Source organism: Cannabis sativa, chromosome 4 (assembly GCF_029168945.1).
Source record: "Cannabis sativa cultivar Pink pepper isolate KNU-18-1 chromosome 4, ASM2916894v1, whole genome shotgun sequence".
In the NCBI taxonomy this organism is placed as follows: Eukaryota; Viridiplantae; Streptophyta; class Magnoliopsida; order Rosales; family Cannabaceae; genus Cannabis; species Cannabis sativa.
The window spans coordinates 928,417-942,912 of NC_083604.1; the positions used below are offsets into that span (position 1 = coordinate 928,417).

At 34.7% G+C, this 14,496-nt stretch overlaps 2 protein-coding genes across 3 annotated transcripts; one reads left to right on the plus strand and one right to left on the minus strand.

Annotated features, from left to right (window-relative positions):
• The first annotated feature begins 378 nt into the window (after positions 1-378).
• On the plus strand, positions 379-3,977 carry LOC115720246 (uncharacterized). 2 transcript variants are annotated; one of them, XM_061113128.1, is made up of 9 exons: positions 379-1,080; positions 1,178-1,270; positions 1,398-1,586; positions 1,692-1,976; positions 2,079-2,144; positions 2,252-2,362; positions 2,460-2,819; positions 2,912-3,432; positions 3,531-3,977. In XM_061113128.1, exons 1-9 carry the CDS (start codon positions 703-705, stop codon positions 3,715-3,717), a joined length of 2,190 nt encoding a protein of 729 aa, XP_060969111.1. In that variant the 5' UTR covers positions 379-702; the 3' UTR covers positions 3,718-3,977. The 2 variants fall into 2 exon arrangements, with proteins under 2 accessions (XP_060969111.1, XP_060969113.1); XM_061113130.1 differs by having other exon boundaries at positions 1,509-1,586.
• A 369-nt stretch (positions 3,978-4,346) lies between these two features.
• On the minus strand, positions 4,347-6,243 carry LOC115720983 (uncharacterized). The gene is made up of 3 exons (XM_061113042.1): positions 5,765-6,243; positions 4,890-5,680; positions 4,347-4,802 (listed from the first exon to the last, which is right to left on the minus strand). Exons 1-3 carry the CDS (start codon positions 6,066-6,068, stop codon positions 4,347-4,349), a joined length of 1,551 nt encoding a protein of 516 aa, XP_060969025.1. The 5' UTR covers positions 6,069-6,243.
• Between the last annotated feature and the right edge of the window lie 8,253 nt (positions 6,244-14,496).

Sequence of the window (14,496 nt, forward strand, 5' to 3'; positions counted from 1 at the left end):
CGATTTGAGTAAGTATACACACAGAGAAAATGCTTTTGTTGATCGATATTTTTGTGATCGAACAGGATCTGTTAGTCTTTGTTGAGCATAGGTTTATGTATAGTGATTTCAAGTCGATGAGTATCTTGTGAAGATGGTACCGTTTTGTACCTTGTTACTAATTGTTTGATTAGTAGTGTTTACTCAAAAAAGTTCCCGTTGAGATTTTGAACATAATTGGGGTTGATGAGTATGGTAGTTTTCCATGGGGTATACCAGTGTTTGAATTAACTTTGCACAATTTAAAGATTGGTCGAGGGGTGTTATGAAGTGGAAAAGGTGTTGCTAAGCCTCTTGCTAAGGTTAAAGGGAAACATTTGGAAAAGGGTCCTCGATCTTATAAACTTCCTGGGTTACCTTTTGCATTTTTGGTTTGGTTGTATGAAACCATTCCTTTGTGCTTGAAGGCAAAGTTTTGTTCCTATGATTCTGGTAAACCATATAGGTTTTGTAGATGGAAGAGTATTGGAAATCCTAATTCAAGTGAAGTTGAGAAGAAAGTTCTATCTTCAAATAAGGTATTTTTTATATTTTGTAAATTGTTTATTTGTTGTTTTTATTATATTTTGTAAACTAATTATTTTTTTTTTGTTTTGCTAGCTGAAAGGAAAACATATTGTGCCTACTGAAGATGAAATAAAAGGTTTATTGGTGCTTACTGGAATGGAGTTTATTGGCCGAGAAGAGTCAGATGATGACTTTGATGATGTTCCATTCTCAAAGTTTAATGTTGATAGAGTTGGATCTTCTGGTGTACAGAAGGAGTTTACTGGTGGGTTTGATGTCGATGGTGTGATGCGTAAGATGAAGGAGTTTATTTCTAGGCAAAAGAAGACTGATGAGTCTATTGAAGTATTGAATAATGTGTTGGAGGGTAGATTCAAGGAGTTGCAGTTAAGTCTTCAGTCGTATATTGACTCAAAGATCAGTGAAGGCTTGGTTTTTTTTATGGAATTGAAGTTTAATGAGTTGAAGGAAGCTATTGAAAATGCAAAAATTTCTAAAGATGGAAATGATAGTCCTGATGAGAGCGATGGCAAGGTTTGATTATGTTTATTTTATTAGTTTATTAGATGTTTCTTTGTTTTTTCATATGTTATTTTGATTTTGTTGGTTTTTTCTTTTTTTTTGTTGCAAGAATGATGATTTAAATGATGTTGAAGTTTTTGATGTGAAAAGTCAAGATGCAATTGAAACTGTTGGACTCGATGAGAATATCCAATATACTCAGGTTATTATTGTTTTGTAAACTAGTATATTGTTTTTTGTTTATTGAATATTTTTTGTTTTTTGAATATTTTTTATTTATGTTATTAATGTTTTTATTGTTTAATGGGTTTTTTTTTATTTTTTTGTAGGTTTTTAATGATGATGCTCCTTCATTTGATATTATGAGTTTTATTTCTAGTAAACCTGATTGGTTTACTGAAGAAAAAAAGAATACTGATAAATTGAATGATGAAGAACAGGTTGTTGATGATCATGGCCTATTTAAGGATGTTGTTAAAAAATCTAAGGAGGATGAAGATGATGGTGGTGATGACCAGGCAAGTTTATTTATTTTTTAGTTTTTTCATTATTTAGATGATTTGTTACTATTGTTGTTGTTGTCTCTGTCAAATGTTTTTTATGTTTGTTTTGTATATTTACAGGGTTTGGGGGGTGGTGATGCTGTTAAAGCTATTGGTTCAGATGGGACAAATAAAGACAATGTTGAGGGAAAGAATACTGAAGAAGCAAAAGATGTTGCAGATGGGAGTAATAAAGATAATGTTGAGGGCAGAGCAGTTGATGTAGATGCAAGTGTAAATGATGTTGAAGGTGTTTGTAGTAAGGGAAAGTTGTTTGATAGTCAAGGCACTGAGGATAGTATCACTGTGTCTGCTTTGGAGATTATAAATGAAAAGATTGATGCCTATGAGGGAAGCATTAAAAAGGTTTGTCATTTTTTGTTTACTGTATACTTTTTTGTTTATTTAGTTTATTTTATATTTTGAATCATTTTGTCATGTTTAATTATTTTTATTTTTTGTTTTTAGGATAAGTCTTTAAATAAATTAGAGGCAACAAATGCTGATGTTTTATCTACCTATGGGTTGGACAAGGTTTGTTTACTTTTTTTTTTTATTATTCTTGATTATGTTCTGAGTATTGATTTTTGGTTTACTATGTTTACATATTTTTTGTTTTTTTTTTTGCATGATATTTTAAGACTGATGTTGTTGGTGTTGAGAAGAAGCATGGTTCTCAAGAAAGCTTTTCTGTATCTACCATGGAGGTTGTTAATGATCATTTGGTTTCCTATGAAGACAGTTTGAAAAAGGTTTATTTTTATTTTGTTTATGTTATTTGGTAGTTTATTTTTTTTTTCTTTTCACTTACTTTTTTTTTTATTTGTTTGTAATTGTTTTGAATGCTAGGGAAAGTCTATAAAATTGGAGGAAGAAACTCCTACAGTTGGAAATAGAGAGAGGAAACCTAGTTCTGTATACAACAGTCCGTATGCCACAGAATTTGGTTCAGGTAGTATTGGTAAACCAAAAGGTGGACGTCCTGGATCATGTGCTTTTGGATTTGGCTTTTTCAATGTGATTGATGATGTGCAAGCTAAATCTTTTGATCAGTGGTTTAAGATTGGGTTTAATGATAAAAACAAAGTGAAGAAGTTTAAAGAATGTCATAGGAAGCTTAAGGTTCCATTGGATTTTGTGGTTTGTCAAATTGATGATAAGATGTGGTTCTATGATTTGCTTACTGTTGGGAAGAACTTGTCATGCTCGGTTAGTGTGTTATTATATATTTTTTTTTTGTTTATTGTATACTTTTTCTGTATATTTGTTTATAACTTTGGATTGTTTTATGTTTATTGCAGCATATTGATGTTTGTTTCTACTATTTGAGAAAGAAGTTAAAGTATGACCAGTCTGTGAAAATTTCTGGTAATACTACTGATTGCTTCTTTGCTTCTCAAATTTTTGAATTATATAATGAGTTTGTTGCAAGTGGTGAAAATGTTGATTCGGTTAAGAAGGATTCTAAGGCAGCTGCATACATAGCGGGTTTTTATATGTTATGCAATAAACCCTGGGCTGAGCTTGATTTCGTACTAATGCCTGTTAACGTGATTGTTCTTGCTCATTGGATATTGTGTATTCTTGACATTAAGATGAGATGCTTAAAAGTGTTGAATTCTATGAGGTTTGGGAGGTACAAGAACAACTCAGAGAGTTTTGTTCGTGCATTTGCTGTAATAATTCCTATCTTACTGTCACATGTTAATTTCTATGAGGGGAGAAAAGATATTGACAGGAGTAGTAAGCACTGGCAAGGTAAAAAAGATACTGATGCGTTTGATATTGTCGTGGTTGATAATTTGCCACAACAAGAGGATAGGTAACTATCTTTGTTTTTTTTTTTTATATTTATGATTCTATGTTATTGTTTATTTTTTGTTATCTGACAATTGCTATGGGTTTATTTTTGTGATGTAGTGATTGTGGTGTTTTTATCATAAAGTATGCTCATTTCTTCATGCATGGATTGATTGATAAGATTCCTAAGAAGTTGGACATTGCATTCACTCGGAAGAAGTTGTGTGTTGATCTGTTTGTTCATGCAAAGAAGAAGGAGTTGGGTGGGTACGAGTCTACTTCGGAGCATCCAGGAAGGATGCCATAGTTTTATGTAATAGAACAACATGTTGGAAACCTAGTTTACATTTTTTTGAACTTTATGTGTATTTTTATGTCATGTTGTTTTGTTTTTAGGTTTATGTTTGTGTTTGTTTAAGAAACTGTTTGGAACAGTAATATTTTAGGAGACTCTTGCCTATTTTAATTTTGAAGTAACCTTTTGGTTTACTGGCACAGTATGTTTTGCAGTTTTTATGTTATGTATTTCTGTGAGACAATATGTTAATTTTTTGGATTTAGAATTTAGTTTTAGTGTTCTGGCATTTTTTATGTGATTTTTGTTTAATTTTGTTTGATCTTATAAACCAATGACATTTCTGTATACCATTCTAAGTGATATAAACCAATGTGATGGTTTATTAACCTTTAAAATGGTTGTAAATAAATTACAGTTAGTAACTGTTCATATATTTGGTAACTGTTCATATATAGAGGAGGAAAAAAAAAAACTTACTTGAATCTAAGCGAATTGTAATCATTTTATTAAAAGTTTGTATTAATACATTGAAAAGCTTTATCAACTAACAATTATCATTGTAAATTGTTTTTGTATACTGTCTATTTAGTAACCATGTTTGATGCTTACCAACATTTATTCATTTTACCTCGGTGATCTTATGATCTTTTTCTTTTTCTTGGTGGTTTTAGTACTGGGTCATTTTTACATGATCTTTTGTTGTGTCCTCTCTGGTGACATTGACCGCATACCACTTGTGCTTTTGCTTCAAGTCCATTTTTGTATCGTTGTTTCTTTGGTCTTCCGGCAGCTCTCTTATGTTTAGGTGGGAGGACTACAATATTTCTTATTAAATCTGGTATATTCCATGATGTTGCCTCACCTAATGGGAGTATACTGTCTTCATATGTTGCCATAAAAGCTTCTTTCGTGTAGTAGTATGAGCAATATTTGTAGCAAGACAGGTTCCTTTTGCTTAGTACAGCCATTGCATGAGAGCAAGGCATTTCATCATATTCAAATCGTTGGCAGCTGCATGTTTTATTCTCCAAGTTTACTATGTGAGATCTGTTGTTGTCGTGTACTTGGTATACCAGAAGGTTTGCTGTTTCAACCTGTATTAATCAAGTAAACGATTATTAAGTTTACAACAGAGTAAATATGTTTGTAAGCAATTTTTATTTTTCTGTATACATAATTACCTTGTACTTTAAACTCATATCTCTTTGTTTCTTTAATGTTTTTTCAGGTATTTTTGCCAGTGTTGTTGTAGTTTTTTGGGCTCTATTCTTGTTTTCCCAATACCATCTTTGCACCAATGAATGTAGGCATTCTAGTAGAGTTGCGATGGGTAGGTCTCTTACTGCTTTCAAGGCTGCATTGACTGATTCGGCAATATTTGATGTCATTGTTTTGTATCTCCTGTTCATGCCATATAGTCTTGTCCACTTTTCGACACCAATTTCATTCACCAAGTAATCTCTTATTCTTACATCTATATTGTCCAAGTCTTGCATGCTCTTTTCAAAATCTTCTATGTTGTAAGCTTTAGATGCACTATTAAATGCAATCTTGAGCTCATCACCTCCTTTTTTGAATTTCATTTTTATATTCTTCATCAAATGGTAACAACATACCCCATGCATTATATCTGGAAAGGTCTCTTTTACTGCTTTTAGTATACTCTCATGTCTATCTGATACGATGCATTGACCTTCTCTTTCGCCATAAGTTTCCTTTATTTTGTGAAGAAACCATTCCCAAGAGCTGTCATTTTCGGAATCTACTACTGCAAATGCAAGTGGGAATATATGTCTATTTGCATTTTGTGCACTTGCTATCAACAAAGTGCCTCCATGTTGGTTTGTCAAAAAGGTTCCATCTGTGACTATTATTGGTGTACAGTGTTGCCAACCTTTTATTGAAGCACCTACTGCAAAGTATAGATATTTGAATTTGTTATCTTCATCTGTTACTAGGTCTGTGATTGTTCCTGTTTCAAAAGTAACCAATTAGTTTATAGTATAAATTCCTATATAGCATATTAGTACTTTATGTTGATGAAGTATTTTATTACCTGGGTTTGATATTTGCATCATGTATAAAATTGATGGTATCTCACTGTATGATTCTTGTGGGCAGCGACGAGCATCCACAATTGCCTTTTCTCTAGCTCTCCATGCTTTTTGGTAAGATATAGAGACACTGTAATCATCTGCCATGTCATCCACAATTTCTGTTGGAGTGTAATCTCTTTTTGGGTTTACAAACTTGTTTTTTATAACCTTTCCAACCAGGTTGCTTGTAGCTTGAGGATGGTCTCCAGAAGTGATGTCCAATGAACATGTATGAGTATGCTCTATTTTTCTTATGATAAACATGTCAGTCTTTCCATGTTTTGATGCTAAGAATGTCCAGTTGCAGTTATCATCAATACAGACTAGTTTATAGTCTAGTTTTGATGATCTTTTTACCTTGAAAGGTTGATTGTATCTTATTGAGTGAAGGCTTACTGCTTGTTGGAGGGTTTCCTTGTTTGCAAAAACTTGGCCAATGTGTATTTCTCAAAGAATCCCGAGGATTTAAAATTATTTGATTTTCTTCGGAGCTTTCTTCCATCGATATTTGAGTTTGTTCAATCACATAATCTGCCATCTTTGTTGCATATTCTGTTCTTGTTGGTAGCAGTTGCCTTGTTTGTAAACTAGTTTCCCCATTGTAGGTATAGTTTACTCTATCATTGTGTTCATTGTCGGTTGTGGATGTTGAGATGTTAACACAGATAGGATATTTGGTCTCATCATCATTTTTCCTTCGTATTTGTTCATAAAACTTGCATCCACTATTGTCTTTGATTCTTATTGGTGGTATGCCTTCAGTTACTTGAAATTGAAGATCAATCGTATATTTGTTTCTGTCCAAATTCAAAGCTTCGTATACTATGTGAGAAAGCTCATAATGTGAACAATCTGTTGGAATTAGTATACCTTCGACTTCATAATCAACGTATGTTGTTTTGTCAACCCAAGTTCCATTGTAAAAAAGAATCACTGTTCTAACATCCATATTCCTGCGTGATTTGTTTAGTTTAATCATGTTAAGTATTGTATACAGTAAACATTATGTATATACAAAAATAATAAACATGTAATAGGTGTGATGTTCATAAACTAAATTTTATATTTTTTATAGTAAGGTTTATATGCAGTTTTACTAATTAGATGACTATATGTTGAACTATAATGTTGGAGCGATTACAATTACGAAGGTTTATAGTGTACTGTATTTTTTAAAGTACTTAGTATTGATTAGTTTACTATCAGTTATGATTACAACTGGTAAACTATCTGATTAGTACTGATTAATTGTCAAATAATCATGTTTAACAGAATTCACAAACATGATGGATTTTTAGGTGTTTTCAGGAATTGGAAGGTGTAATGTGTTATAAGCAGTAGTATGTATCGTAATGTATAATAGGTACCTTATTCAGATTTAGTTTTCGATGTTGTAGTTGACGGACTTCTTCTTCTTCCTCGAAGCAACGATTTCTGGTTTTTCGATTTTTTGTTTGTTGTGATCAGCTCATAGGTTTATTGATGGATTGAATTGTAGGTCGAATTAGAGAGACGATGATTTGCTTGTTGTATACAGCAACAGTTTTGAGAGATATGATGATCGATTCTCTAATTTTCAGATTCGTCGAGATCTGTATTTTTCCGTCAATGGTGTTTTTTCGTTCAAGGTTGGTTTGGTTTCTGTTTTTCGTTTTCGTGTATTATTCTTACGGTATTTATAGATTTCTGTTTTAAACAGTAGAACCACGCGCAGAGATGGCCGAGAAATATGGAATTGTGGGCGCGTCTCCTTCATCGCCGGTGGTTCCAAAATTATTGAAGCTAATCACGGTAAGCTTGATGACGTGTCACGGCATACAAATGCATTGTTTTCATTTAACGTTTTTTTTGTAATATTAATGTATATAATGTATATATATAAAAATTTCCCTTATTTCAATTCACAACATAAGTTTTTTCCATTTATATTTCTTGGACATTTTAACTACTTTTCTCAAGAGTAGTATAAGTTATTGATTATTAGTTCATTTTTCACAAAAAAAAAAAAATTCATTCCGCAAAATTCTATGAAATTAAATTACTTTTCTGTCACTATTTTCTCTAATAATGTTATATATAATTAAATTTTGAATAAATGAATAAAATATAAGTATTAATAAGTTGACAACTACTACATGATTCACACGTGCACACGTTTACGCGTAGAAGAATTTCTTAAAATTATTATTATTATTTTATTTTTATTTTGGAAATATTTCTTCACATATATTGCTTTGCTTACCTCTCCAAGGTTCACTCCAAATATTCAAAAATACTAAAATATATTATTGGCACTACTAGTATTTTATTTTTATTAATGTAATTAAATATTGAATTATATGTAAAAGTTATATTTTAGTACACTTAATAAAAATTATTACTCTAATAGTATTTTAAAAAATATATTAAATTTAACGCATACTAAAAATTATATCAAATTTGACTTATAATAAATATTACTTTTTTGTTTATTATAATACACACTATTCATAATAATTCATTAACTTTTACTAAATTTTACACTCTATATATACTATATTAGTATTATTTAAATAATAAATAAATAATAATTTTTGTATATTCATAATAAAATATTAAATAACTATCAATATAATTAAGTATTTATTTACTTATTTTACATTTTGTATATTGAAGCACAATTATAAATAATGAGCTAAATATAATACAAACTCATTTTTTGTGCCAAATTTAATACAAATTTTACATCTTGCATTAGAGATGATCGAAGACAATAACTTTCAAGAAATATTACTAATTATAATTATAAGATGTCACTTGTAAAAGGTGCTACCCACCACTTGTGTCCAGCACCCTCAGAACATCTCTAATGAGAGGTTCTATAGTTGTCAAAAGGTAACACATCATCTCAAAATATGTTTTTTTTTTATTCTCTCTCATCCACATCAGATTTGATATTTTTTTTTGCAAAAAAAAAATACTTTAATAATTGACAATTCAAAAAGTTGTCCACTATAATCACATATCACATTTTAAATGTTAAATTAATGAAGTTTTTTTGGTAATTTTCTTTTTTCTAAACAAAAATTTGATGACATGGTCATTGTCTTTTTTGAGTAACACTAAATATTTATATTTTCAAAACTTATTATATAGAGATCGGTTGAAAAATACTTCTTTTTTTATCTATTAATCAAAAATACTCTTATTTTGTTTTTATATTAAAATATACACATTTTTTTGAGTGGATTGCCTAATATACTTTTACTTTTTACTTAAGTCTAGCATATAAATTATATAACCTAAGAGGTTTAATGGAGACATTAAAAGTGGGTATATCTAAAAAATATGAAAATAAAAGTAAAAATTAAAATAAATAAAGTAAAATGAATATACAATATAATTCTTCATTTATATATGGCCTATGCTCCCAAATATTCAACCTAAACAAGAAAGTTTATTATTTTTATGGGTTAGTCCAATGGACTTCCATTCATATTGACAAAAAAATATTATTTATTAAAGAAAAAACACAAAATAATAATACTGCAGATTTTTTGTTTTTTCTTTATTTTTATGAAAAGAAGAATAACAATGGGTAACAATCAACAGTTTAACCGGACAAAGCCCAAAAATTAGGCAAAAATAAGATGGTTTACAAAAATGACATAAAACCGATATTACAAACGATAAGGGTGATAAATACCATTATTACAACAAAGAAAAAAACCAAAAAAAAAAAATGAAAAATAACACCTAACAAGCCGTAATTATTATTGAGAAATTATGTAAAAGTAATTAAAACTAAAAAAAAACATTAGTAGTTTGCTTATTAAATGTATAGTAAAAATATGTAGTAGGAATTTGAACTTGTATAAAAAAATAGACTAGTCTATTTATGAAAAAGGAATAAGTCGACTAAAATTTAATATGAATTACTGAATTTAAAGATTGTATCACACCTACCCTATAAATTTATAAATATTGCACTAAACGACTCAACTCATATTTTTTCTTGTATAAGACACACTACCACCCATATTTTGTTCAATAGGTTTTTTAAAATATAAGTTAGCAACACTGTAAACGTGAAAACCTTCTTCATAAAAACTCTAACTATTTTTAGGCTCTGATACTAATTCGTTGTTATGAAATGGATCTCTTTTTGAGGCTGTACTTAAGTTAAAGCAGGCTAGGCCCATACTTAGGGTCCATCTAACCTAAAAACCTAAAAATATTTTATTTTTAAAAAAATTCACATAATTTTTTTTTAAATAAGATCCCACATTTTTTTTAGTGTCTTCAGTGACCAATAGATTCAAATGAGGTCTAAGTTAAAGATTGATTGACTAAAGTATTGGAAATTATTTTTTTTCTCTATATATTTTCATGCAATTACCTTTTAAATTTGTAGGATCTAATTCAAAGAGAGAATTTTCTAATAATTTTCTGTAATTACCTTTTAATGTGATTTCTACTCTAACTAGTTTCGCTTCATTTTGTTGATGACTATTATTTTAGCAATAACCCATTTAACTAAAGAGATTATTACTTCTTAATTATTGAAACTAACATGTAAATTAAAGTAGGCTATTGATCATTACATGTGAAATTTTATGTATGAATATGGTGATAAAAAAAAAATTCCAAAAAAAAAAGAAATACATAACCAAAAAAATATATTTTCTGAAATAGAAGAATATTTATTACAAATCTAGATTAAAACACACGGACTAAAAATAATATATACTCATTCATTTAAACTTTATTCTCTACAATATCACTTTGATCAACAAGTTTTTGAGAGGCCCCACAATTGATGACATCCAATTGATGTGTTTTAAGTCGACAAATCGGACATGTTTTCTTAATTTGAGTCCACTTAGTAATACAATGCAAGTGAAACACATGCATACATGGCGTCGACTCAACAACCTTTTCCCTTGTTATTGGTTCATTATCGAATAATCTTTCTAAACAAATTGCATAGTCTTCTTCTCCTAGTCCATCTCTTATTATTATTATAATAACTTAATTAATTCTAGTGCTAATTGGATTTGTATGGTTCCTAAAAATTTGAATTAGAAAAATATAATATTATATTATGTGAAAAGATAAACAACTGAATAAATAATATTGTATAATTAGCAATATATAGCCATGTCACTCTATATCATATTATATTATTATTATACAATATATATTTTTTATATAGAAATAATCAAGCGTAATTAAATATTCAAAATATATAAGTCACCAGGAAGCGCTATTAGCATGGGTCCCGGAGGAGACATCCGGAGTACAAGTTACTCCTGGAAGCTAGTATAGCGTGAAGGCCCTCCGGGATGTGTCAGGTCTCTCTCGAGAAATCAAGTCGCATTTAATGCTGCATAAGAGGAAGCGTGTTGGGACTGTAACACGCAATAAAGTCTGACGGCACAACCCCCAAACAGCAGCGCTACAGTAATGATCATTTAAGTCTAGCGACGGCTATTCTGCGAAGAGTCACGTCAATCATAAGACAAAAAGGACATTCTCCATAAAAACCCTACAGCACCTAGGGATTTGACCATGCATCACCCATGGTATATTCATCGGAAATGCCCAACTTTATGGATACTTACAGACACATGTGTAAGAACAATTCTAGGGATTACCCCGCCAAAACACTATAAATACCCCCTCAAAGCTCATTTAATGGGGTCGGAGAATCTTGGTTGCAAAAGAGCAAGAAGAGAAAAACTCACCAAGAACATTCTCTGTATTTAAGAGAAAAACATTCTCTCAAGTGTAAAATCTGTATTAAATACATCCATTAATAGTAGTGGCTCGTGGACTAAGGCTCATTAACGCCCCAACCACGTAAAAAGTCTTCATCTCACTTTCTTACAGTTCATTATTATAATTACGTTTTAATAGTTGCCGAAAATCTCGGTCAACATTTTGGTGCTTTCATTGAGAGCTGAGGAAAGCTGCTTCACAACGAGCATTTAACTTCACGATAATGGTGGAGACACGAGCTACACGTCATCCTCGCCCTCTGGAAGACGCTCAAGATCCCAATGAGGAAGATGTAGCCTCAAGGGCAGCAGAGGAGTCCGAGGAAGAAGTTCCAGATGAAAACCACGAGGAACACCTCGACGAGTACGCTTACGATGATGGAAGCTACCAAGAGCTGGTGCTCCTCAGACAAAAAGCTATCGATCATGAAGCTGAGATCGAAGCTCAGAAAGTGCAAAACCAAAAAATGCATGAAGTGATGCTAGCCATGCAGAAAGCCATGGAGGCAGCTGGTATTCACGTACATCCCAAGGCGATGGCCGCTGGACTCGACGGGGAGCCAGCGACGTCTTCGCCTAATTCCCAGCAGCAAAGGCCTAGGGGACCTAGCCCTATAAGGCACCCTGCTGAGGAAAACCAAACAAAAAACCCTACTTCTGCCCCTGGTCGAAAGAAAAAGGCGCAGGATCCGCAAAAGATCCGCTCGGATTTCCCTAAAGGGAAAGGTCCGCAGAGGGGCAAGCCCCAAAGAGGGAGTCTTGGCCCTCAGGATCGAGGGGACCGGAAAAGCGTTTCCGTGCACCAGGAACCAGGGGGTAGAGGAAGGGGAGGACAGAGATGTCCACCCATTGATTTGAGAAATCAAATCAATGGGAATCAAGGTGACCTCCGGGACCACCTTGACCAGAAAAGATACAGGCCCGTAGTCTCCTCGGGTACTGTAAACGAAGGGATTATGGCAGAGCTTGCCATACTTCAAAAAGATATTGCCCGAGTCTCCCGGAGGCAGAAGGGAGATGACTCCGACTCGGACAGTGAGGATCGGGAGCCTTGTGCCAAACATATCCTGGAGGCGGAGCTCCCTAAAAACTTCAAGATGCCCGAGATGGCGGCATATACTGGGAACTCCGACCCCAGTGATCACTTGTCACGATTCAACCGAGTCATGACAGTCATGCGGGTCAGCAATGACGCCAAATGCCTATGCTTCCCCCTCACTCTGAGCGGATCGGCAGAGGAATGGTTCAAGAAATTGGAACCAGGATCGGTGGGATGTTGGAACAAACTCCAAACCAACTTCCGGAGACAATTTGTCGCCGCCAGGAAGGTCAACTTGGAGGTTAGTGCCTTGACCAACATCAAGCAACTGCCCACCGAGACCTTGAAGAATTACATCAAGAGGTTCCGAGAGGAAGCCTCGAAGACCAAGAAGGTCGACGACGGACAACAGCTTGCGCTTCTCCAAGCAGGAATTCGCACCGGGACTACCTTCTGGAACGAATTACAGCAAGAAGGCGCTGCTAGCCTTCAGGACTTCCAGAAGCGAGTCCAAAAATATATTAACCTCGAAGAAGCCCAGATCGTGGCTTACGGAGGCTATTATCCCACCGGGATAGCAGGATACATGCCAGGAGTATCGCCCTCGGGTACTGTCCCGACCGCGACCCCTCCGATAAGTGGCATACAGTTTTCTGCTACTCCCGGATACAGCCAGGGCCAAGCTTTGCCCCCGGCATCTTCCCATTACGGCAACCCGTCCGGGGTGAATGGACGGACTCCTTCACAAGCTGCCCCAACCGCTAGCTTAACAGGCCCTACCCAAGGGTCGAGAAGCAAAAGGTCTTCCAAGGGCAGCACCCGAACGGGAGAGAAGCGCCAAAAGAAGGGGTACACACCCCAATACACCCAGTACACAGAGCTCACGGACTCTCAGGAACGTGTATATTTTGCCACAAGGCAGAATACGCACTACCGGAGACCTCAGCCATTGTACAGAGACAGCTCCCGGAGAGATCCGAGTAAAAGGTGCGAGTACCACAACGACATTGGCCACAGCACCAACGAGTGTAAAAATCTCAAAGATGAGATTGAGAATCTGATCCGTTTGGGCCACCTCTATGAGTGGATCAAAAATAGGTTGCCCCACCTTAACCCGGGGCAGGTGGCAGGGGGTATGCCTTCGGGAACACCAGGGGGTACAGCAGGAGTATTGCCTCCACTGCTCCCGCAGTGACACCGAAGATATACCCGGACTACCGCCCCGGCCTAATGGACGGGTAGCCATGATCTCCGGAGGTCCCCATATCGGAGGAAACACTCGAAAGGAGCGAAAGAGATATGCCGAGGCCGCAAGACACAGTGAGGTGTGGGAGGTCACTCAACTCCCAGCTCAAAGGCCTCGGCTAATGGACCAACCCATAACGTTCACGGAAGAAGACGCCAAGACGGTGCGTTTTCCTCATCACGACCCGCTGGTCATAGAGACCCCCATAGCAAATAAAGTGGTGGCTAGGGTCTTGATTGACAATGGAAGTTCCGTGAACTTGCTCTTCAAAGAAGCCTTCACTGCAATAGGGTTGACCGACCGGGACCTCTCTCCTAGTGGATCGCAGCTCACAGGGTTTAACGGGACAACGCTAATCCCGATGGGAAAAGTCAGGCTCCCAGTTACCCTGTGCCCGGATACCCCCCAAAGCACCTTCAAGTATTGCACCTTCGTGGTGGTAGACTGTCCAACAGCCTACAACGCAATCTTAGGCCGACCGGCCCTCGTCGACTTTGGTGCAATAACTTCGATCCGACACCTATGCCTAAAGTTCCCTACCCAGGAAGCCGGAGTCGGAACGGTGAGGGGAAATCAAGGAGAGGCCAGGCAATGTTACAACGTTGCCACCCACTTGCCAGTACTCATGGTCCGGGGGCCCCCTGAAAT

Coding starts and splice junctions, on each gene's coding strand:
- LOC115720246 (XM_061113128.1), top strand. CDS start 703: ATGGAGTTTATTGGCCGAGAAGAGTCAGATGATGACTTTGATGATGTT. Junction 2,363..2,459: donor ATGAAGACAGTTTGAAAAAG/GTTTATTTTTAT, acceptor TTTGAATGCTAG/GGAAAGTCTATAAAATTGGA. Junction 3,433..3,530: donor TTGCCACAACAAGAGGATAG/GTAACTATCTTT, acceptor TTTGTGATGTAG/TGATTGTGGTGTTTTTATCA.
- LOC115720983 (XM_061113042.1), bottom strand. CDS start 6,068: ATGTTTATCATAAGAAAAATAGAGCATACTCATACATGTTCATTGGAC. Junction 5,681..5,764: donor GATGCAAATATCAAACCCAG/GTAATAAAATAC, acceptor CTTTTGAAACAG/GAACAATCACAGACCTAGTA. Junction 4,803..4,889: donor ATATGAGTTTAAAGTACAAG/GTAATTATGTAT, acceptor TGATTAATACAG/GTTGAAACAGCAAACCTTCT.